The 25,024-nt window shown below is 35.5% G+C and overlaps 1 protein-coding gene across 25 annotated transcripts in view; it reads right to left on the bottom strand.

The window, feature by feature from the left end:
- Positions 1 to 25,024, bottom strand: part of mmd (disintegrin and metalloproteinase domain-containing protein mind-meld) — a 670,172-nt gene that overhangs the window by 71,119 nt on the left and 574,029 nt on the right. For all 25 annotated transcript variants that reach the window (XR_012411845.1, XR_012411847.1, XR_012411846.1 and 22 more), the window contains 8 exons: positions 19,396 to 19,565; positions 19,089 to 19,252; positions 4,297 to 4,461; positions 4,021 to 4,165; positions 3,772 to 3,943; positions 3,583 to 3,696; positions 3,097 to 3,277; positions 2,523 to 2,673 (listed from right to left, as the gene is read on the bottom strand). Coding sequence is in view for 22 of the 25 variants with exons in the window: in XM_073978215.1 (XP_073834316.1) it covers positions 2,523 to 2,673; positions 3,097 to 3,277; positions 3,583 to 3,696; positions 3,772 to 3,943; positions 4,021 to 4,165; positions 4,297 to 4,461; positions 19,089 to 19,252; positions 19,396 to 19,565 (1,262 nt within the window). In the remaining 3 variants the exon portion in view is untranslated. The remainder of the gene's footprint in view (positions 1 to 2,522; positions 2,674 to 3,096; positions 3,278 to 3,582; positions 3,697 to 3,771; positions 3,944 to 4,020; positions 4,166 to 4,296; positions 4,462 to 19,088; positions 19,253 to 19,395; positions 19,566 to 25,024) is intronic.

Genomic DNA, 25,024 nt, shown 5'->3' with positions numbered 1-25,024 from the left:
TCACCAGGATAGACTTCCATCAATTACAATAAATATTGCCTACAGAATAGCTCGATCAGGGGGGTTGCCAGATCGACTATAAAAGTACCAGGTCTTATTAACAGTAAAAGGTACCAACTAGGCCCACAACCACAGCCTACAAGTGGTTCATTCAACTCAAAATTTATTAAGAGATAAAAATATTTCATGAAATAGTCGAAAATAGCACATTTGGAGACTAATATTCCTTAGAAATTTGTGGGGTACAGATTTCTACAATTTTCGCAAATGCTTACTCTATGACCTACTGGAGACATTTCGTGTACTGTGAAGTAATACTGTGACAAAAATTTCTAAGTGACGGGGAAATAATGCTACAGTGTTACCATGGTATACGGTCAAAGCCAAAAAACTTACGGGAATTCCTCAATCTGGCTGTTAATAGATAAAATTGGATGTCTATAGCAAGCTCAGTATAACTTAGCAATATCTTCCATATGCATTTCTAACCGATTTTTGTACTTCTTGGTTATATTTTGGTTTGTTTTAGTGAATATCCTTATCCCTAAATTAAATTTCAGTTAAATAAACCACTTTTAATTGTGGGCCTAGGAGTTTACCAGTTTACTGTTTTTAAGACCTGGTACATTTTTCGTCAATCTGGCAAGCCTCCTGATCGAGTTCTGCTGTAGGTAATATTCATTGTAATTGATGTCATACCATCTTGGTAAACCAAAATACTCATAAAATGTCTTAGTTTTCAGATATTCCCGGTTTGAGACCTATAGGACATCGTTTACGTGTAATACGATCTGGTACCCCCTTGGTCCATATAGTAACCCTCTTAGTGGGGATATTCCATGCCTAATATTGCTGATACTTGTTAGCAACTAATCCTTGTTAAGAATGAAATTCGCAAAATGTCATGATTTTTAAGAATTTACCGAATACATGGGGTATTTTGGAACATTAATTACATTTTGAAAACATTTTCTTGGCACCTTGCATTACATGTTAATTATTCTTTTGGTTATTATTGTTGAACTAAGCGGGTTAATTTTTTATTTATCCATTCAATTTGGTCTTAAATAAGTCAACCAACTAATTTTTGCAAAAAACCCGACATTTTTATCACAACTATTTGTCATTTTTTAGTAATTAATGCATGAAAAGTGTTAGTTTTCTCAGATTGAAAACAATTACTTGTCAAACTGTAAGTGTGAGTGCGGGAACTTTCCCACCGAATCGAACAAAAAAAAAAAAACAGTTTTTGTGGTATTTTTTTTTTATAGCCCTAATGTATACATGTGTGTGTACATAAAATTATGCCCGTGTGTTTGAACGCGTTTATGTGCATATCAGCACATGGACTTGTATGTTTAAATACAGACGCAACTTCCTAACCGCCCTCCTTCGTTTCCTTGTGCATCGTGGTTCGTTAGATTTGTGTGTGGGTGGGTTGGCTGATTGCTCTTCTTCGTGTCCGCTTTTGTTTGGGAAGGACAGAAAACCAAGCAAATGTCTTTTTGTTCTTCTTCAGTTGAGTTTTTTTTTGTTAGTTTTGTTTTTTATTCGTTTTTGTTTTGTTAATGATTGCAAGTATGTTAGGATTTTTTGTTTGTTTGTTAGTAAAAAGCGTTTTAATTGCAAAAATGTATTTTTTGTTCATTATCAATATTTTGTTTAGAATCTGTTCTTGTGTGTGTATTTTCTAAATTATAAAAAAAAAAACAAACATAAGCAACGGAATAGAAACAAGACTTTTTTTTTTTTGGGGCAAATTGTGTTGTGTGTTAGTTTTTATTCGATTTTCAATAGTCACCAAAAAATAGTAGAAAAATTAAGACAATTGTTAATAAAAAACCGAAACGAAATCAAGGATACAGAATCCATATTCACCAACAAACAAGGACACAATCAAAATAATTGATAAGATAATAACAAAAAAGATCAACAAAACAAAAAACGTTTGGAGTCAATTTTCTTTTTTTTCTGTTGCTGATGCTTCTTGCTTGGTACTCTACCTGTAACAAACGGCCAATGTTGCGAAACTAATGAAGACGCATTTCACGATTACTGTTAATATGATGACCATGGATAATGTGCTGATTCTATCTTGATCTGTGGAGGCTGCAATGGGTGAGGTGAGGCGTATTGTAAGCAATTCAAGACAGATTCAAAAATTGCAGAGCTTTTCTGCTTACATTGCAATAGCTCAACGTTGTAAGATATCTCATCCGCACATCCATCCATCAATCAATCGATTGCTAATAGATGAGGATGGATCCCTACTCAACGTTGGGCTATTGTATGGCCATTGTTCATGTTTTGTTCTCTTAAGGATTACCATTGTCATTCTATAGTTTGTAAGTGGGCGTAGAAACTTAAAATTTAAACTGTGTATACAAGTGGGAGAAAGTGTTTGGCCGGCCACTTGACTGCCAGAGATGCAGTCCGACCGATGATGGCCCAAAAAATACACAACAGTGGCTCTTCTTAGCTTTCGCTACTTTTGTTTTTAGAGTTCAGTTGATTTAGCTTACCATACGGCGTCTCCTTCTTCTCCATTTTGATTGTGTTCTCTTGCGTTGGCAGGGCTTCCGTTGGCAGTGGTGTGGTTAATAAGACAATTAGGCTGCAATCAAATCCTCCCCATCCCATGTCACAAAAGCATTTGTTGGTGTTTGTGCAAACCTGTTGGAAAAGGATAAAGACAAGAGAACGAAATGAGACTTCAGTAGGGCAAAACAAACACATTATGTGGCCTTTGTAGTAGTCCTCGTCCTCGTCGTCATCGTGGCATTTGGTGACAAACTGCGCCCTACCATCGATGGTCAAATCAATGACTGTTGTTTATTGCAATGGCATACTAATTGGAATGGGCCTTACTAAGCGAAATTACTTTCGTAACAGTTTGGCAACGAACCAATTGTATGCCAAAGCTACCAAAGTCTACAGAAATCAAACCACATCAAGTTTGATGGAATGGTCAGCAGCAAAGCCTTAGCAGTTATTAATTATGTGTCTCTTTTGATTTCGCAATCATTTCCCTTTTCTTTTTCAATTTCAACGGGGACACGATTGGTGTCCTAGAAACTCGTTTGGATGGAAACTTACCCCACGATTGTTACACTCTTGACCAAGACTGTTGGTTGGACATTTGGTTTGGTCGACATGTGGAAATATGCTGACACATGTCTGATTGAGACAAATCAAATTTTCACCACATGGTGTGCCATCCTTGACCAAACCATGGTCTGGAGTTTCACCAGCGCCTGTTCCTTGACCGCTAGTAGCTCTACAAAAAAGAAGGCAATTTAGTTAATGGCACAGGCATTATAATGTGTATATCAATGATGTAATTTTCGCATTAAAATTTGATAAGAATGAACAAATAGTTACGAAGTAGTAAATTCCTAAATATTTTTAATTAAAACGTAACATTTGGAATTAAAACTTTCAAATGCATTGGTAACACTATTCGCTCTTATTAAACTGCTTGAAATGTTGTCATGTACATATCTTCATTAGGGTACATATTTCATAACTACTTTCTTCTTATGCCAAACATTACTAGAGAACACGTTTACAAAGTTAACTCACTTGCATTCATATTCCAAGCCTTTGATAGATATAATGGTTCTTGAATAGAGGTCACCATCATTGACGGGCTGTCGTTCTCCTTCTTTGCATTGTAGTGTGCCACATTGCACATTTCTAGCGATAGATGGGAAAAAAATAAATTCCTTTCAAAACTCCCCCACTCATATTGACTTAACATGATGCACTTACTCTGGTTCACATTTTATGTAGTTATCCTTGCCATTTTGACCGCAGTGACCATTAATGGATCCCTTTGAGTTGAACTGCTCAAAGCACTCACGATCGGCGGCTACACCGCCATAACCCCATATGGCTTCACACTGTACATTCAAAGTGGGACATTTCCCCTGAAAGCAATAACCTGTGAATGCAGATGGACGCATAGCATGCAATTAGGGTCAATTATTAAAACAACAACCATGTAGTGTAAAAACATACCAGACACTCCAGACTTGGAGTGGCCGCAGGGCGATCCATTCTTCTTAAACACATCCATGGGGCATTCACCAACTTCACCATCACAGTACTCTGGCAAATCACATTCGTTGTTGGAATCACGGCAAATATGATCCTTAGGACGTAACTGTTCCCGTGACATGATTGAAGGTTACACACACACACAAACACCCGCCCAATATGGAGCCATAAAAAGAGATGGTAGAGAATAATAAAATGGAAACACAGAATGCAATTAAAAGTTCATTTTCAACTTACACGACACTGGTCACAACATGCTCCACTAGCACACTGGGCTTCCGATTTGAGTTTACACGTAATAGCATCACAGCATGGATCCGAGGCACATTCTTCAAAGGTACCGCAATCACATTCTTCGTCCTCCTCCACTATCTTGTTGCCACAGTTGCGACGCATTTCGATCTTTGCGTGGGCCAATAACAAACGACAAGATGGGTATTTCGTTTAATTTTGTTAGTGAGGGGAATTTAAGTGTATTCCAAGGTAGTGGCATGGTAAGGGTGGGTGGGATGGTGTGGGGTATGGTTGAAAAGCAGGAATATAAAATAATCAATTGCTTGTCAAGGGACATATATGGGGAACGGGAATGTGGGACTATGTATGTTGCCAAGCACCAAACATTCTATACAAATACATCAAAGAATTCCCTTGAAAGGTAATACATTAACACAAATAAAGCCAACCCAACAAAGTCGTGTTTATGTGTATAGATGTGTGTGTGTGTGAGTGTGACAGTGGGGAAGTGCGTGTTGGCCCTAATGTACAGTGTTCATATGTATGTATTGAGTTGTGGATATATTTATGTCTTGTATGTTTACAGTAAATTAAATAATTGAAAGGAAGCTGCAAAAAGGACTCGCCGTGTCTGCACATACACATTCACACATTGAGCAAAAAGGGCAATGTTTGGAAAACATGCGATGTTCTTATTTTTTATTATTATTTTTTTCATTTTTATTTTGAGAGTCTTTCTGTGGCTTCATCTCACACACTGCCACACCGACGATTCTTGGTTCACTTTACTTTTTCGCATAAAGGACACCTGAGCAAAGTGGATCCTTGTAGCATATTCCACATACATGTATGTATATGTAATCTTTATAATTAACGCAAGGCAACACTTGTCCAGCGTCTGTTTGCCGGCGGTTATTTCAGTTCAGTTGTCAAAGTGTAAAACGGCTTTCAACGTCAAGTATCCTGCGGTTGCACAACAGTTTTTTTTTACATTAAAAGCTGAGATTGTTTTTTGTGTTGTTTTTAGATGTAAACAATGCTTCAGGTGTACTTGTGTTAATTATATCCAGCTGGTCAAGGTCTATCCATGTTGAACACTGTTAAATACTTGCATAACTCTTTCTGTTCATTTTGATGTACTACTCTCCATGGTTTTAGAGGAATTTTTGTGTGTATGTGTGTGTTTTGTTACAATGATGCGAAATTATTTAAATAATTCATATAGACTTGGGGACTCATTAGCAATATAATATAAAATTTCAATAGCTGTGTCTTTTTACGTGAAAATTAGTAATAATTATTACTAATGTTGCAAATTTTGACAGTTGTATAAAGGAAAAGTTGCTGAAAAATGTTTTTGCAACATTTAGTAAGTAAAAAACACTCCTAAGTCCCGGTCCACACTAGCATGAATTTCATTAAAAAATTTCATGAAATTAGGTTTTCTTAAATCGAATTCCTCACTACAGCAATTTTATGATTTTACTCTACTATGGAAGTCGATCTAAAGACGCATAATTTCACTCAATTTGTTTAATGAAATCACTCTAGTGTGGACCGGGACTAATATAATGCAAGAATTTGTGAAAGATTTGAATAATATTAAGTGTGTCTTTTTACTTACTAAAGGTTGCTGAAACATTTTTTTCAGCAACTTTTCCTTTATGCAACTGACAAAAAACTGCAACATTAGTAATAATTATTACTAATTATCACGTAAAAAGACACAGCTAATGTTTCAAAATTTATTAATACAGGGAAACATTTTAAAAAATTGTTACCGCCAAGAAATTCAAAGTTTCTAATGCAAATTCTTTTTGTATTAAAAATAAATTGTTAAATTAGAAAACGTTGTCGATAAAGGTATTTTTGGAATTGAATCAAGTATTGGGACTGAAAATTACGCTTTGAAGATCAGTCAATGACATCAATTACCATATAGTCAAACAGAATAAACAACGGCACTTTTAAGATAAGCAGATACATTTTGACGAATAATCGTCACTTTGGTCTAATTAAGCAGTTCAAAAAACGTAGGCAAATGCAGCACACAAAATCTGATGTTACCTAGCAAACAAACATAGTACGTGGTGTTTTTTGTTTTAAAAGAGATATTCAACAGAGGTATAGACCGATATTTCGAGCTCTGTCACACATACATACATATTGTGCCGAGGGATATAAGTCGCAATGTTTTGTAGAAAATTATGATCTAATCCCTAGTATTTTGTTGACTTTACCAACTAGGAATGCTCGGGCAGTCATATGGCTAAAACTCATGTCAAGTTTTCAGGCAACTAAGTTCAACAAAATACACAAATTTGATCATACACTTTTTTCTTTCAGTACGGACCTTTATACATGACATTTGCATGCAGTCCCCCTAATATACAAAATATATCTTGGAATTGATGCCAAATGAAAAATACTAAACTTTCCTAAACAAAAGTAGTCCCGTTGAATGCTAAATAGTATCACTTTGACTGTGACCTTTGAAAGGGGCCCTTTATTAATTGTCGTTATAGGTATATCAATATAACAATAACGATGCCATTATGTGGGTAAAGTGTAATGTAGTCCTTACCGGCACTTTGTACTTTACTTTTTAATGTACTTTAAATGAAAAATATTTTTGGACATGAAGTTTGTTCACTTTTAATGTGAGTCTCTGTATATACCGATATTGAGTTAGTTCTTAGTATAAAGTTGGTATTGGATGGTTAGAAAATTAATTTCAAACGCAATATTAAACAGAGATAAGTAAAGAGTGGAGGGTGATATCTTATAAAAATTTTTCAAATCTTCGTCTTGTCAATTAAAGTTCAGTTACGTGTTTGAGAAGATCCTAACAGAGGTTAAAAAAGTTGGACTTCTTAAATATTGATTTATCCTAAAATTTCATTCAGTTTTATATGCAAAAAATAAATTGTAGGCGAAGTATCAAATCGAAAGTCACTTACTTTAATAGGGAACACTAATGAAAATATGACTGATTTTGCTCCAGCGTTGCTGACAGTTTTTCGTCGGAACTTGTCAAAAAAAAAAAAATGTCAATAAAATGTGAAAAATCGTTAACATGTTCCAAAACTAGGTTTGGTAACTGTTTATTGTGATTTTACATCGATGTTTATGTCAATGATAAATCTGATTAGAGTTTTCACTATTGTTACCGAGTTTGCAGCAAGGTAATGCTGGGTACACATTGCTAGTTTTGAATGACAGCTTTGCTCAAGTATCGCTTGCTTGACAGTGTGACCGTCCATGTTTGTCGGTCATCCACGTATATTTTGGTTGTCAGTCAGAAATTGATAAAAAATTATCATTCGAAAATGACTGACTGACCGCTTTAAGAGGGTATTAATAGGAATCCAGGTTATTTATTAATTGCTGTCAAGGAAAAATTTATGAATATGTTGGCCAAGTAAAATCTCAAACGAAGATCTGCAATTGGGCACACATAATCATATGGCATAAGTCGGTCACATTTTACATTTAATTTTTTGGGTCTACTACAACTTTCGATACTACAACAAATGGAATGGAACTATAAACTGAAGGGAACAAAATTGCCCATTTTTCCAAAATAATGGCCATTGAAAATACCGTTGTAAAGAATAACAATTGTTAGCTTCTGGTCGTTTTTTTGTGAATAGATGTCTTTAAGCGAACGAATTGTGTTCGGTAAGGACTTCTGTGATGGAGTGATCTAAATGTAACAACTCATATAACAAAACACCATTATGATCCCATGAAGTACAGCGAATACCTTAACCTCTTAGGGAAACATACATATACAGTATCGGCCAAAACTAAAGCAACCCTCAGTAAATTTATTTGAAATGATAATTTTTTTATGAAAACTAAATTATAAATTTATTTTTTATTTTTCTTTTTATTTATTTATATCTTTATAATTGAAAAATACAAAAATAAGGAGATCAGAATTTAATAAACAAAAGTTAAAATTCAAAAAACATTTTAGGTGGCAAATATAAGCGGACAAAACTAAAGCACCCCCCATTTGAGGTACAGCAAAAACTGTTGAAATCAATATTTCGTTGCTTATCCTCTATTCTGAATGACACAATCACATCTTGTTGGCATAGAAGATACAAAATTATTAATTACTACAGGCGAAATAATTGATTTTCGGAAAATTTAGCTTAAATCCTCAAAATACTGAAAATCGGAAGGTACCGTTATATGGAGGCTATACCCAAACGTGGACCCATGTCCACGATTTTTGGTGGATATGTTTTGTGACCACTAAGAACCCTAAGTACCAAATTACAGCTAATTTAGTAGGAAAATGTGGCTTAAATATCCGAAATACCGAAGATCGGAAGGTACCGCTATAAGGGGGCTATACCAAAAGATTAGCCGATATTGTTCATATTCATCCAAAAATGATGCTACAGCATCCACTAGTCAAATACAATACGCTAACGTATAAAAATTAGCAAAAGAACGAATTGCAGAAGAACGATAGACGCCGGCTTATTCAGTCGACGACCAGCAAAAAAAAACCTTTCATATCGACTAAAAATGAAGGAGGTAGACTGGCATTCGCCAATACCCATTTGAACTGTTTTCCGATGAATCTATGTTTAATTTAAAGTATTCAGGTGGTAAAAGGCTTTGACCAAATGGGAAACCGTTAAATCCTAAATATTGCAAAGACGCTGTAACACATGGAGGCGGAAGGTTTTATGCTGGTCGTCGACTGAATAAGCCGGAGTCTACCGTTCTTTTGCAATTCGTTCTTTTGCTAATTTTTAAACCTAAGGGATTTAGTATTTGACCAGAGAATGCTGTAGTATCATTTTTGGATGAATATGAACAATATCGGCTAATGTTTTGGTATAGCCCCCTTATAGCGGTACCTTCCGATCTTCGGTATTTCGGATATTTAAGCCACATTTTCCTACTAAATTAGCTGTCATTTGGTACTTAGGGTTCTTAGTGGTTTACAAAACATATCCACCAAAAATCGTGGACCTGGGTCCACGTTTGGGTATAGCCTCCATATAACGGTACCTTCCGATTTTCAGTATTTTGAGGATTTAAGCTAAATTTTCCGAAAACCGATTATTTCGCCTGACATAATTAATAATTTAGTATCCTTTATGCCTAAAAGATGTGATTGTGTCATTCAGAATAGAGGATACGCGACGAAATATTGGTTTCAATAGTTTTTGTTGTACCTCAAATTGGGGGGTGCTTTAGTTTTGTCCGCTTATATTTGCGACCTACAATATTTTTTTAATTTTAACTTTTGTTTATTAAATTCTGAATTCCTTATTTTTGTATTTTCCAATTATAAAGATATAAAAAAATAAAAAGAAAAATAAAATATAAATTTATAATTTAGTTTTCATAAAAAAATTATCATTTCAAAAAAATTTACTGAGGGGGTGCTTTAGTTTTGGCCGATACTGTATATGTTCCCATATACGTCACCGAAGGAGACTTCTCCCTCTTAGGGAGATACGTAGATTATTCGCCAATCTGGCTTTTATACTTGATGACTTAAGACTACAATAAAAGTTCAAATATGGAATATTGACGCTTTTTGCTCTGTATTTTTATACCCTCAGCATTTATGCTAACGAGGGTATATACACTTTCATACGGGCAAAATGTGCCTCATCGAAATTATGGTTTTAGACCCCAACTATGTTTGGACGAAATGAGTTTCAGACAATTTGGAGTCGATTGATCAATGTCCGTCCGTCAGTCTGTCTTGCTGGCTGGAGCGCACGATAACTCTCGAACGGATCAACCGATTCGGTCCAAAATTTGGCCTTCGTAATATTTTGTCCAAACTTAGTTTAAGTTCGAAGATGGGTTATATCGGTCCACTCCTTCCGGTACCTCCCCCACAAAAGTTCGAAAATGTTCGGAAAATTTGTAGGTACGATAACTCTTAAAGGAAGTAACTGATTTGTTCCATACTTTGCAAATCCTGAAATGGCTACCAGACTTAGATGAGGTTCCAATATGGACTCAATCGGTCCACTCCTTCGGGTACCTCCCACATAAAATATCGGATAAGTTCAGTTTAGGACCTGCTCTCAAATCCCTTTGATTTTTGTTTTAGCAACTTGTATTTACTGCCCCCCATACGACGGTACAAGTTCCATCAGGCGCAAGTCCATACTTCCTGAGAAAATAGCCTGACAGTTGCGCAAAACCTCTATGACACCGTGTAAGATGGTTGGAACGCAACATAACTCACGAACGGATCTGCCGATTGGGTCCAAAATTTGGCCTTCGTAATATTTTGTCCAAACATAGTTTAAGTTCGAAGATAAGCCATATCGGTCCACTCCTTCAGGTACTTCCCCCACAAAAGTTTAAAAATGTTCGGAAAAATTGTTCGTACGTTAGCTCTTGAAGGGAGTGGCCGATTTGGTCCACACTTTACACATCCTAATATATCTACCAAATATAGATAAGGTTCAAATACGAACTATATTTGTCCACTCCATCCGGTTCCTCCCACACAAAATTTCGAATAAGTCATATCTCTAGTATCTTAGAATTCGTCTTTAAAATAAGGATTAAAAATGGAAAAATATAATACGTAAAGTAGCGACTATTGTGACATATTCGTTGTTTGATCTCCAATACCCAGCAAAATTTATTTGAAGTTGTTCTATGTGAAATAGTGATTGAATAGTTTTTTTGGAGCAGTCCATGAGGAGTCGTGAAAAATGCTCTCCATTTATTACATATTACTCGTAGAAGCAATAGCGTAGAGATCCCTACAAAAAATCCAATGACTTTATTTTTATTTCATCAAAACATAAAATCTTTGTCTACATTTCTAACATCTTGTTATAAATTAAAAAAATACAAACAGTTAAGTTAATTAAACGTTTTTTGCGGTAATCCACGAGAGTAAAATGAATGCAGTGGACATGGAGTCCTTGCTGAATATTTTGGATGAGCGGAACATGAGGACCGAGAGCAGAGGAAGTAAACACAATAGCGATTAAATTTAATGGATACTTTTTATAATTTGTGTTAAGTAATAAATTTCCTTTTACTCTTTTTTACACAAAAAATAAATGCATTTTTTTATTGTGGGATATTATTAATGGCTTGAATTTTTATTGCATATTTAAACAGATTAAAAACACTTTCCTAAAAATGTATCTAAATTCAGTCAAAATCACTCAATCAAAAGACATGTCGTGGATCGAAAATGGAGTGCATACTAGACGTTTGCTGTGGAAGCAAAATCGATTGTATCCTCGCTGCACCATGCCATTGTAAAAATCATGACTTCTTTCACATAAAAAAGATCTAGTCCGAAATCATTTGCACTCATGATTCATCTACTTCTTTGGGTATAAACATTTTACTGGGTACCGATCTACTTTCCATCATATTAAAGGTGAGATTTTCTTCTTTCATTGTCAAGATTTTCTTTTTGGATAACCATCAAAAGAATTGTAGATATTCGCATATGAATAAAATGTTGACTATTTCCGGTGTAGCATTTTTACCCATTCTTACCGCCAAATATTATATGACCATCAAACAACAAACAGGCTGCTTTGACTCGGGAGCCCTCTTCTGCGGTTAAAATTTCGTGACGATCCAACGAAACTGCACAGACGTACGGACACATATAGCAACAATCCGATCGGTTTAACCAGAATGTGAAGTAGGAAACGAACTAGATTTATACAACTCTAATATAACCAAATAGACTCAGCTAGTAGATATTAATTTTGGTATTTGGAATCAAACCTAAGCCCTTGTAAAACAACAAAAAATATGTTCTTGAGGTCCTTGAACTTTAATTAACTTGCCAATTATTCGAATCGGAAGACAAATGCAACAGATATTTGAACAAGTAAAAAAGTATCAGTCGGCTGTGCCGACACGGTTATACACTCAGCTCTCACACAGGATTCTTTTATATGGACAGATCTAATACCGGCTACACAACCAAAATAATTTTCTTCAAAAATGATATATTTAGGGGGTTTTCAACACCACCGTGGGCTTTTTGACAATCAAGAAGCATGGCAAATCCTTCTCTGTGTCTCGCCATGCTGAATAAGTTTGTCTCACCTCGGATACCAGTCCATTCTTTGATGTTATCAAGCCATGTTAATTCCTTCCTTCCTCTAATCGGGTTTCCTTCAATTTTTATGCGGGTTATGTTTTGTAATAATTTATATTTTTGGTTCCTCATGATATGTCCCAAATACGCAGTTTTTCTCCTTTTTATGTTTGATATTAGCTCTCTTTCGCAATGCATTTTCCTCAATACTTCAGCATTTGAAACATGGGCAGTCCAAGGAATTTTAAGTATCCGCCTATATATCCATACTTCAAAAGCTTCTAGCTTTTTAATGTCAGTAGATTTTACGGTCCATACTTCCATTGCGTACAGTAGGACTGACCAGACATATGCTTTAGTAAATCGAGTTTTCGTGTCAAGATTAACGTCATGGCTGGTAAAAACTCTCTTGTACTTCAAAAATGCATCCCTCGCCAATTCTATTCGGCATCTTATTTCCTTCGACGGGTCCCATTGCTCGGTAATTGTGGCTCCGAGATATTTAAAACACTTAACTCTCTCTACGTTCAAATTATGAATTTTTAATACAGAGTTATTATGTCCTTGCTTTTTGCTTATAACCATAAACTTGGTTTTCTGGATATTAATGTTTAGGCCATACTTTTCACTACAAGTTGCGAGGGTAGCCACAAGTTTCTGAAGTTGAGATATGCTATGTGCCATTAAGGTTGTGTCATCAGCATATCTAATGTTGTTTAAAATCGAACCGCTTATATTTATACCATATCGAAGTCTGTTGACCGATTCTTGAAATATTTGTTCGGAGTAAATACGGGTGCCACCGTGGTGCAATGGTATGCACACCCGCCTTGCGCGCAGAAGGTCAGTGGTTCGATTCCCCGGCCAGGCAACATCAAACATTTTTCAACGGTGGCAAAATACCCCTCAGTAATGTTGGCGACATTTCCTGAGTATATCAGCCTTGAAAAACTTCTCTACAAGTGGTGTCTTAAGGCACGCCGTTCGGACTCGGCGATAAACAGTAGGTCCCATATCATTGAGCTAATATGAATCGGGTGCACTCATTGATATGAGAGAAGTCTCCCTTGTCCCGTATGGGATGTTGTGGAACAATGTTTGTTTTGTTAAATATTGAAAAGCAAGGGAGACAGTATACATCCCTGTCTGACTCCTTTGGATATAGGTACACATTCTGTTATTTCTCCGTTCACCTCGATTTGAGCAATCTGATGCCAGTAAAGGCTCTTTATACATTGAATTTCTTTCTGCTGTATGTTTAAAGTTTTCAGAATATCTATCAGTTTATAGTGTCGGACATTGTCGAAGGCCTTTTCGTAATCTATGAAACATAGAAATACATCCTTTTGGACGTTTCTACATTTCTGTATCAAAGTTTGTATGGAGAAGAGAGCCTCTCTGGTTCCTATACCTTCTTTGAAGCCGAACTGGGACGTTCCCATTACATTTTCGCAATTTGGATATATTCTTGAATGAATAATTCTAAGGAATATTTTTAATGCGTGGCTCATAAGACTAATTAGTATGAATTCATGGCAATATTTGGCGTGAGATTTTTTGGGGATGGTAATAAAAGTTGATTTTTGCCATTCCTGTGGATATTGACCTGTATCATATATCTTGTTAAATAATTCTGTTAAGAGATCTATATTGTCATCATTAATCAATTTCAAGATTTCAGAGGGAATCTCATCTGGGCCACACGCTTTTTTATCTTTTAGCGACTTTATTGCTGCTTCCACCTCCCTTCTATTTATTGCTGTTCCTGTTAGTGGTTGTTGGTTGTGCTGTGCAAAGATTGATCTGTTGTCGTCGGTAAAAACATCTTTTATGTAGTCTCGCCATAGAATTTTCCTTTCATTGATATCGAATACGGGATTATTGTTTTTATTATATATTACATTCGCTGGCGTTTTTCGGTATGCTCCGGCAGTTTCTTTTAATTTTCGATGGAGGTTGAAATCGTCGTGAAGTTTTTGTAATCTTTCAATCTCCAGACATTGGCTTTTTAAATATTCATTTTTTGCAACGCGTATAGATGTTTGAATCTCTCTATTCAGCTCCCAATATAGTTCATAATTATTATTTTTATATTTTCGTCTCTGATCCATCAAATTTAATATATCTTGTGTCATCCATTCCTTGTTTTTGGATCGTTTTTAATATCCTAGAGCGTCTTCTGCTATGAGCTTGAGTTTATTTTTGACATCGTTCCATACGTCTTCAACGGTTTCGCTGTTGATTGCGTTTAATTCCTGGTTTATCCGGTCTTTTAGGCTTGTTTTCAGAGAGATATCGTTAAGTTTTTGTTGGACCTAATCGGTTGATCCGGCGAGGCAGACAGAGGGCTAAATCGACTACAAAATCTTTGAAATATAGAGTTTAAATGAATACACTTGCTGTCTAAAACCATTATCTCGATGAGACACATTTTAGTCGTATATTCGAATACCCTGTTTATTCCTAAGGCTGAGGATATAATTATATATTTACAGATGAGATATTTTCATAGAGGCGCGTGGGAATTTATTCATTGAATTATACTCAAATAACGTTTTCAAATTCGATCTTGGTACTCCTACGATTATAAAAGCTAAGTTTTGAAAGGAAACAATAAATTCAGGGCAGGCATACTTTTCTATAGGTATATCTTGAGGTAAATATAATTTTATATAAATATATTTCATCTAACAAATTATTTAAGTCTTTAGTTCCACCGTAATTATACAATAATTCAAGCAGTATATGAATTAAATTGTCCTAAAGATAGCGGAGTTGAATGGACAACTGGAATACCGATAGAAATCCTAGGATATTCCCCTCAATCCATTATATTTCTAATAATAGGTATTCGATGGCAGCAGTGTATAATTAAGAATTATATGTATAACCCTGATAACAAACATGCGAGTATATGATAATTCGAATCGCCAATGACGGCCGGGAAGACTTTAGAAAATTGTACTATTGTGGAGTGGTGAAAGCAAACAATGATCTAAACGAACATACCATAATGGATTGCTCGATATATAAAATATTTAATTTTTAGCTCAACAACATGGGAATTTCGAACATAGTACGAGCCCACTTTCAAAGATGTTTTACTGATTGAAATAATACGGATATATTATCTGAACGTGATTATTTCCTGGTGAGAATAGAAAATAGTAAATAGAATAAAAAAATGACAGATGTGCACATATTTAGGTCAGCACCCTGGGAATATAGCTGAATAGCATACATCATCGTGCATGGTAGAGAGTTAGAAATATACATTGGTTTTCTAACTGTTTGAGTATGTTTTTGAATACGTAGCGTATCGAATTAACTAATCTTGGTAAAGTATATATTTATTTCGGATAATGCAAACACAAACAAAGATGAAGATGTCAATGTTACACCCAGGCTGACAGTTTTGATTAATTTATCAAAGTGCTAAAATACATACGAGGATATTTTCAACAAAAGATGCTAAAAATTTAAAATTCCTACACATTGAACTAATGCGATTATGCTAATGTTGAATACAAATTTCTATTTTTTTAAGGACAATTCACATTGATGCACCACCTTCCGCCCATATGCAGTGATTTTAATGTAACTCATGACATTTTGTGGGCCCACCAAGAGGGATTCTAAGGTGTTATGTAGAGATTTGTTTTTGTTTTTTGTTTATGAAAATAAAATTGTAAAGTTTCAACTTACTTGCTTTTGGAATTCGAATCAGTTAATATTTTTGCTATTCAATGTGGAGGGAAAGAAACGTTTAGAGCCAGGATTAGAATATTTAGGTTGCCGAATTGCCGTCGGAAAAAAGCGTTGGACAAAAAAGAAGGAGCAGAGGTTGTTTGGAGATTTAAAGCGACTCCTTTAAAATTGCACTTACATCGCTCTCAACGGAGCATTCCAAAACAAAATCTGATGTTGACATTTTTGTTGTTGCTGTTGTTTTTTTAATTATTTCACAAACAATAATGTTTTATCACTTTTTTGTTTTTATGGTATTTTTTCGTTGCTCTTTTCGTGTTAATCTCTTACTCTGATTAAAATCACCATATTCTATTTTATGTATCTTGTTGTTGCTGTTGCTCTTGTTAGGTTTTTGTTTTTTGTTTTTGCTTTTACTTGTTTTTGCCTATGATTATTATATAATCACTTACAAAAATATTTCACACTTTGTGAATTTGCGTATCGTTTTGCTAGCGATTTTTCTTTTGCTGCTGTTTTTCTGCTACGTTTAAACTGTCGAAGCTGCAAAATGCAACTGCCGTTTTTGGCTTGCCCAAGTTGTCATGAAGGCTATTTTTTCCGTTTCAGTTGCAGTTTTTAGTTTTTGTTTTTAGTTGTGCATACAAAAATATAATAGATGCTCGTTGCTGAGCTCTAGGATGCCTATGATGAGGACGATGATGATGATGATGATGACGACGGCAACGACGAGTGGTAGTGGTAGTATGAACAATGTGCATAAGTATCACAGTTTTTAATGGGGGGAAGTATTCCCCAGGCATAATGTGTTTCTGTGTGCAATGATTTTGGCTCGGGGCTGCCAAAGGCCTTGTAATACTGCCTAAGGATAGATGGCAGAATGTGGAGAGGCTTATGCTGGGTGTACTTCCCTGTACCAATTTCCAAAGCCAAAAGTTGTACATCACACTTTGGTGGCTGTCAGAAAGGGGATACAAAAAACCACTGACAATGTTCAAGACTATGTGGTCGTTGTCGTTGTTGTTGCTGTAGCTGATGAATATGTTGGTTGTTCTTTAGGCGGAGGTTTTTTGTGTTGCGTGTTGTTTTTTAAGTAACACAAGAGTTGATGAAGAATTACTCAAGTGGCAGCAGCTAAATAACAAAAACAACAGCAACAATGACAGAAGCAGCAGCAAGCATGCATCCAAGCGTTACACACGTACCTACAACAATTAAATCAGACGCCTACGTATGCTTTTAAAAATCCCCCGTCTATCCCTACTTGTACCCATCTTCTATCGTTATAAATGGCCAAAGGCTGGGCTGAGCATCAAGCTAGCTATGGTGTATCAACAGCAACAACAACAACAACGGTAAAGACAAACATCCAGATTTGGTTGTAGTGCCAACAACAACATCAACGCGAGCCTTTTGCAACAAACACGTGCACTCAAGCTGACACGCGCAGGTGTTTCGAAGGCAACACCAACGACAACTTTAAGCAACAAAACCAAAAACAACAACGACATAATAGAACAACACGCTGCACAGTAGCAACGATAAAGCCAGCAACTCATCTACTGATGTTGAGCACAGAGGACAAAGTGGAAGAAAAAAATATAAAAAGTACGTGAATAGTCACAAGGCTTTACTTGAGCACTTATTGTCTCGGATCCAAAAAGATTCAGATTCATATGCTTGTCGTTTGTTGGTTGGTACGTTGCCTGCTAGAAGCTTTAGCAACTGACAAACCAATACTATTTCATACAGTTTGAACGCACTACTGCTACACACACACACACACACGCTCGCATTCACATGCATATATGTACGCTTAGATTCTCATTCCTCTTCTTCTGAGACCTGTGAACATGATATCGAGGTCATTGTTTACGCGCTGAAACTAAATCTGAATCTGACTGGGGCCTCAATACGAATGAATGTGTGTTTCATTCTCTGCCATTGTATTTATGAAAGTCCTTTTCTTTGTTGATGTCGTTGTTGTTGTTTTTGTTGTTGTGTTTTTGTTGTTGTATTCTTAGTTTCGTTCATTTTTGCTAAAGTATTAAACAAATAACAAAAGTGAAAACAATAACATTATTGCAACACTCACATAGCGAGACACACATTCCGCTTCACACAGTCACACAGCGCTGACACTCACTCACACTTGCAATACAAAGACATGAAAGGCTATTCTGATTGCTTGCAATATTTATGACAGAAGCGAGCACTGATTTTAATCACCATCCAATACAAAAGACTGGACCCATAAGTGACGCACTAACCAAAATGACCCATTGCCAAAAAAAGGTTGCAAGAAATTACCACCAAGCTATGATAAGGTCGATTGGGTTGCACCCTGCTAATTGATCGTGATTTCAAAATATTTTGTTTTACCATTTCTTGAATGGAATGTCACAAGGTATTTACGTTATCCGCCATCAGCGGAACATAACAGGAAAATGGAATCTAGATGAGCATGGAATGCTGGTAAAAATGCCATAAATTACATAAAACAATAGAAACCGCCAATCGCTAGCGGTAGTTGCAGTAAACCAAGAGTATCTTTTATTTTGTATATATTTCTTTTCTCATATCCAATGATAAACCTGCTGTGCTCATTGTAAACTTTATAGAGTAAAATAGGAACTACTTTCATTTTTCAAAGGAAAATATACACTGCCAACAGTTTTGGGAAAATCACAACAAACAAATAAGTAAACAACACCACCACCAATAACAACAACTACCATAAAAGCTTCGTTTCGTTGATCATAAATAATACAATAAATGAACGTTTTATTTAGCCTATTTCACTTCACTCTTTGCGTCGTTTCGCTTGGCACAGTGACAATACATTTGGCATTTTGAAGAAAAACAAACAACGTTGACCTTTTGGAATTCTTTGACGATTTCGATGATGGCTTGTCATAGACGAGGATTTGTTCACTGGGCATTGATTTATATGATGTTCATGTACAAAGGTTTGTGTTTTTGTTGTGAGTGTGTGTGTTTAACTTACCTCGTTGGGTTTGTTCAGCAAACAAAGGCCATTCCCCGTACGCAGCGAATCAATGTAATCCTTTTTACTGCATTCCGAGAATTTGTAAGGTTGGACATTCTCTTGGCCGACAATCGACTGAGCCATTATGCAACCATGCCAATCGCGACAGAAACATTCCTCTCCTGCAATCACATTGTAAAATGAAAAATGGAAATGAAAATTAAAATTTATGAAATAGTCATTGCCTGCTATCAGTGGGTGCTGTCATCGTCTACCCACTTGACTACAGTAAAGTGAACGACAGCTAGCAGTCATCGATACTTACGTCCGTCGTCGTGGCCCATGCCAATGTTGTGGCCAATCATGTGGGCCATGGTACCGGCCAATAAATGTGGTTCGTAGACATTGATGTCAACACTGATGCCTACAGCACGTGGCGTACACACGGTGTCCGGCACTGCCATACCCGCTTCACCTCCGGCAAACGTTTCACCGCTAGAAAGAAAAACAGAAAGAAAGACAAAAAACGGGCAAAATAAATAAGTAGGCTCATTATTAATCTGCATGATTGACTTGGAATATTTCTCGGTTTTGTTTTGATTAACTTAAAAGCGAAACGCATTTTCTGGGGATTAATTGCGAGAATTGCGAATCCGAGCGTAAAGAATGTATTCGTACAATGTCATTGATTAATTGTGGCAAATCAAATGATAATTATGGTTTTTTTTTATCGTAAGTAAAATGTTCTCAATCTCTCATCGACAAAAATTTTTTGTAGCGGAACATTGCGTAGCTGTGCGAATAAGTAATGACAACATTACAAATACGCACCCAGTGCTGTTAAGATAAATTAGTATGGAATTTATTACAAATGTTGTTTAAGAGATAGATAGCTATACGAAATAGTGAAATTGCAGGGGAACTAAGTTAAGGTAACTTAAAATAAGGAATTCCAGCTTAGCTTAATGAGCATGGTGTGACACAGAAATACCCAGGAAATGCCTTTGGAAAAGTTTCAGCCTTACAGCCTTTTATGCCCCAGGAATTACAAAATACACACAATGTTTATTTACCAAATATTTTCACATTGTTCTTAAATGGTAACACTATGCCTGTTTGTTCTTGTTACAAATTTATACTGGGCCATTAGTTTGGTCATATGTCAAGCTAATGCTTTTGTTAATTTCATTACATTAGCAGCAGTAATAGTCGACATTGATTTAATTAATACGATATACATACAAAACTTAATGAAAGCGACATAAAGTAATAAAAAAACGCCAAACTTTAACAACCTGCTATAATTTCAATCACGACTGTGCATCGTTGGCTGCGTGACTAGCTAGCAATTAATGTTGGGAAAAAAGGTAAAAATTGAATTATAATTGGATTAATTTTTCGGGTCATAAAATTTCAATCCAATTTATTGATAAGTGTAAATCGAAAAAATATCCAAAACGAAGAGGATATAAAAATGTAATTACATTTTTAATCTGAATTATGTAAAATTATTCACTACTGCTTGTTATATTGAATTCAATATAAATATTTATAATTATTGTTATTTATATTAATGATGTTGTAATTATTCCGATGATACAATATTACCCAATGAAGCACAATACTCACGCCAAAGTTTTATTATATGGTAAACATATATTGATCTAATAATCAAATAAAAAATCACTCATGTTCTCATATTGGCTTTTAATGTGGTGCTACATTATAACCAAGTAATTCTTGGAAAGCTATGAATTTTATTTGTGATTAAATCTGACCTAATAATTTGAGAAATTTTCACGATATTTTAGATTATTAATACTGGAACAGCAATCAAATATGTCATGGCAGAATTCTCTGATTTTTTTGTGACTAAAGCACTTGTAGCTTTGTAAATTACGTATAAACTGGTAATAGGTTGCGAATAACAGATTTGCCGGATATACCTTGGTAATATGAACATCTTTCATTGATGGTTTGAGCAGGAAATTGATAAAAAAAAGTTTTTTCAATACCTTTAACTTCTATCTATGTTTACATATTTTATAATTCTACACGATCACCGACGGGTTGCCCGAAACATTTTTTGTATATTTTACTCACAATACATCAATTTTTGTCCATTGAAATTCGGATCCGTTAGTCATTGTGTAACTCATTACAACATAATGTAAACAAATATATCGTCTGCTCCGTCGGAAAAGGTCGTAAGTCCCTCTCAATAAATGTTCCAGGAGGAAGAAAAAACATTCCAGCGCTTTCTGTATTGAAGATTTTATTATGGTGGTAAAGGCAGTATTCTTCGTTTATATATTCCGCTTCAATACATGTACTTTGTTTGATAAAATTCCGTCGCGTTTGGGAGATAATTGGATGTCTTTGGACTTACGACCTTTTCCTTGTACAGTTTTGTATTTTTGTAGGGACTTACGACCTTTTTCTACAATTTACGGACGTTTTTAAAATAAAATATTTATACTTTACGAAACAATGTGGAAAGGGTATTATTAGTTTTTTTTTCTCCAATATTCGTGTAACATCGCGAAGTATTCGTCGTAGACCCCCCCCCTGGCCATTTTTTCATATCTTGAGGAGATAAAGCGATCTAGCTATGTGTGTCCGTCCATCCCTTAACAATTGTAATAAAAATCCAGACCTCAATTTTGGACCGATCGTCACGAAATTTTGTGGAGAGGTCGGGTTCCGACCGGAAGTGACCCCATTAGATGTTGGTTATGATCGAAAGGTGTGAAATGGACCAAACCCACAATTTTTACCCGACTTTGTAGCTGTCATGTAGATCGCAGTAATATTCCGATCGGAGCGAAATTTTAAGAATGATTTGAGTTTAAGACAAAGAATAAGCTTGCAATTTAACATGGTGATGAGATAATTATTAGCGGGTTTAATGGACCAAAACTTTTGTGTGAAATCTTATATATAAACGACAATTTGTTTATGTTTGTATGTTCCGCATAGACTCAAAAACGGCTGAACCGATTTTTTTTTTTTTTTTTGAAAATTTCAGAGAAAATACAAGGAACAACCGTGGTGAAAATAGGCTTTATATTTTTTGAATTTCGGAGGGGGCGGGTGTTTTTTTTTTTAAAAAAAGATTTTTTGGTGGAAGTAGGCTATATATTTTGTTGGATCTCGGAGGAGCGGGTTACACCTGTGCCCTATTTTTTAAATGCGCTATATATAAAACATACGAACTATTCCGTTTCCCCAATCCTGGGTACATATTTTAGCAATAAGACCCGACCAGAGTAAAATTCTAAGTCGGTATAACCATGACCGTCTGTCCGTCTTTTGAAATTAAGATACAGCTCGCAATTTTTAAGATAGATCTTTGTGATTTGGTATCGTGATTTTGAAGGTGTGGCCTCAATATTCCTCCGAAATGGCTGAAATTTGGTATTTATTCTTCGTTTCGGGTATAAAACTTTCTCCCATAAATTTGTCTATATAGGTCCACGCCTTCATATAGCCCCATAGAACGGTGCCTCTCGAATTTCGGTATTTTGAAGATTAGCTTCAAAATAAACGAAAGTACCGTCCGAATTTAACGACGTTCTTACTTGTTATTGATATTCACTTGCATATCCCAACTAATTTGCGATGCAAAAAATTTTAATTGACATAAGAAAAGGTAACATAAGCTGTTTCAAGGGCCAGCAACGTGGACCGGTTCGGCTAATATTTAATATAAAACATGACACGTTGTACTTACGACCTTGTATTTTTGCCTTATGACCTTTTCCTTCAATTAAATTTCATGATTAATTCTGTTAATGTACGTGGTTTCTTAGCTACATTGTAATCCCAAATAGTGTCCTTTTTTGTCTTCCCTAGTATTTCTGCCCCAACTCACTGCATCTTTTGTTTTTCTCTGTAACCATGTAGAATCGTCAGCATGTAATGTCTTCCTGCGTGTAGGAAGTTCATCATCAGAGCTTACAGAATCACCGTGAAAACCATAGGGAACTAGACCCATGACACCATCGTATAATTCCATTCCAAACTCATACTGCTCTTTGTTAGCAAAAACATGACGTCTTCTTAGTTTAATAACATTTCAATAAACTATAATTTTAGAATTATATAATAATATAACCATTGCACTTATCCGTCCGTTAGAAGGTATTACTTTATTGAATTCAGAATACAAACTAATCTCGTTATGTGAATAAATGTCCCTAGAGAAACCACAAATTACCAGTTGATAAAGTTAAGTAAGATATACGACAGTAAAAACAGTAAAAATTTTAATTTTTTTTTAATTTTTCAATATTTGAGGTATTTGAACACATACAGCATCCCAATTTGTATCAATGAAAAGGCCAGAAGTCCATCTATCATAATCAGTTCGCTTATAGGGGAAAATAGATTTCAAATGTAAGTTTTCGTTGCAATATAGAAATAATCACATTTTTGTTCAAAAGTTTGGTCCACAAGCTCTGCCAAATATCATCCGATTATCATCCAAAGGTGTGGGCTAGTTCTTTACATTCTACCCCAACCATGGATGACGTTAAACATTATATCTGAACTACATTAGCTGTAGTATTCTTTTAAAGTATACATTTTCCTGTGGACTTACGACCTTTTCATATTCAAATTTGTACGTTTTGTGGACTTACGACCTTTTCCGACAAGGGCAAAACATATAGAAAAACGCGACATACTACCATTTTCTTTGTAGCATACGACGTGTTTTGACTTGTACTATCATCCTGTAACAAAAACGCGATTTGCCAAAAAAGTGGACTTACGACCTTTTCCGACGGAGCAGACGATATCTACTTTTAGATTCACTTTGGCAGTTTTGTTGAGATGTGTGTTTTACTTACTATTTGTATGTAAGTCAATCTTAATCTCATATTTGTTGTTTTCAAATTTAGAAACAACAAGTTTAAAGTGGGATGTAGTTCAAATTGATTATTTTTGGGGATGGCAGAGAAGACTAGTTTCGTCCAACGCCACATGGACTCATCAGTTCACTTAGTTCTTTGTATAGAAAAAAAAGAGCTCGAGTCGTCATAAAATTGGGGAAGGGTTCTTTTTTTTTCTTTGCAAAGAACAAAGTGAACTGATGAGTCCAAGTGGCGTTGGACGAAACTAGTCTTCTCTGCCATCCCCAAAAGTAATCAATTTTAACTACATCCCACTTTAAACTTGTTGTTTCTAAATTTGAAAACAACAAATATGAGATTAAGCTTAACTTACATACAAATAGTAACAAAAATATCTAATTATCACTCCTTACTAAGTTATGAGTACGGTGGCACAGAGGTTGTGTGTTCGACTACAAATCCTAGGGTTGTGTGTTCAATGCTCACCGTCGACACCCGAGCTTTTTGTTGACAAAATAAAGAACAGATGGTGATGCACATGTTAGCTTTTAAACAACCCTTAATGTTCGTAAACATGGCAGAGTGTGTAGTGTGTTCGGCTACAGATCAGAACACCGCATGAACAAATCCAGAAGAGAGCGAAATAAAATAAAATAAAAAAATAAAATAAAATAAAATAAAAAACAAGTGAGCCAAGGCTATAGTCGGGTCGGGGCCGACTATGTGATACCCTACACCAATACCCCTGTTCATAAGTTTTTGACTATTAAAATTCAAAATATTTAAATTGGGATAGCTTAGCGCTTCATTAACACAGGTCAATTTTTTTGAAACGCATTTAAGTGCATCGACAGTACAACCCAAATAAAAAAGGAAAAGTGGGATGTATGCCAACCATCAATAGGCTTCTTTCTCTGTTAGACCCCCATCAACCCCCAAAATTTCTTGAGGATCCGATCAAAATTTCGTAGTGTGATTGCACAAAAATGGAAAAAGGGATGCATTAACGACTATTGCGATATCTCTGTTGTTTGACCACCTATGACAACCTACTTCACATCTTTGTAAAGGTGATATTTTCTACTTTCCTTGCCAGGT

The sequence above is a fragment of the Musca autumnalis genome, unplaced genomic scaffold (genome assembly GCF_047663935.1).
Source record: "Musca autumnalis isolate F117 unplaced genomic scaffold, ASM4766393v1 scaffold_3, whole genome shotgun sequence".
Classification (NCBI taxonomy): Eukaryota; Metazoa; Arthropoda; class Insecta; order Diptera; family Muscidae; genus Musca; species Musca autumnalis.
The sequence above is the reverse complement of the archived record's forward strand: the minus strand, read 5'-3'. Positions and strand labels throughout refer to the sequence as shown.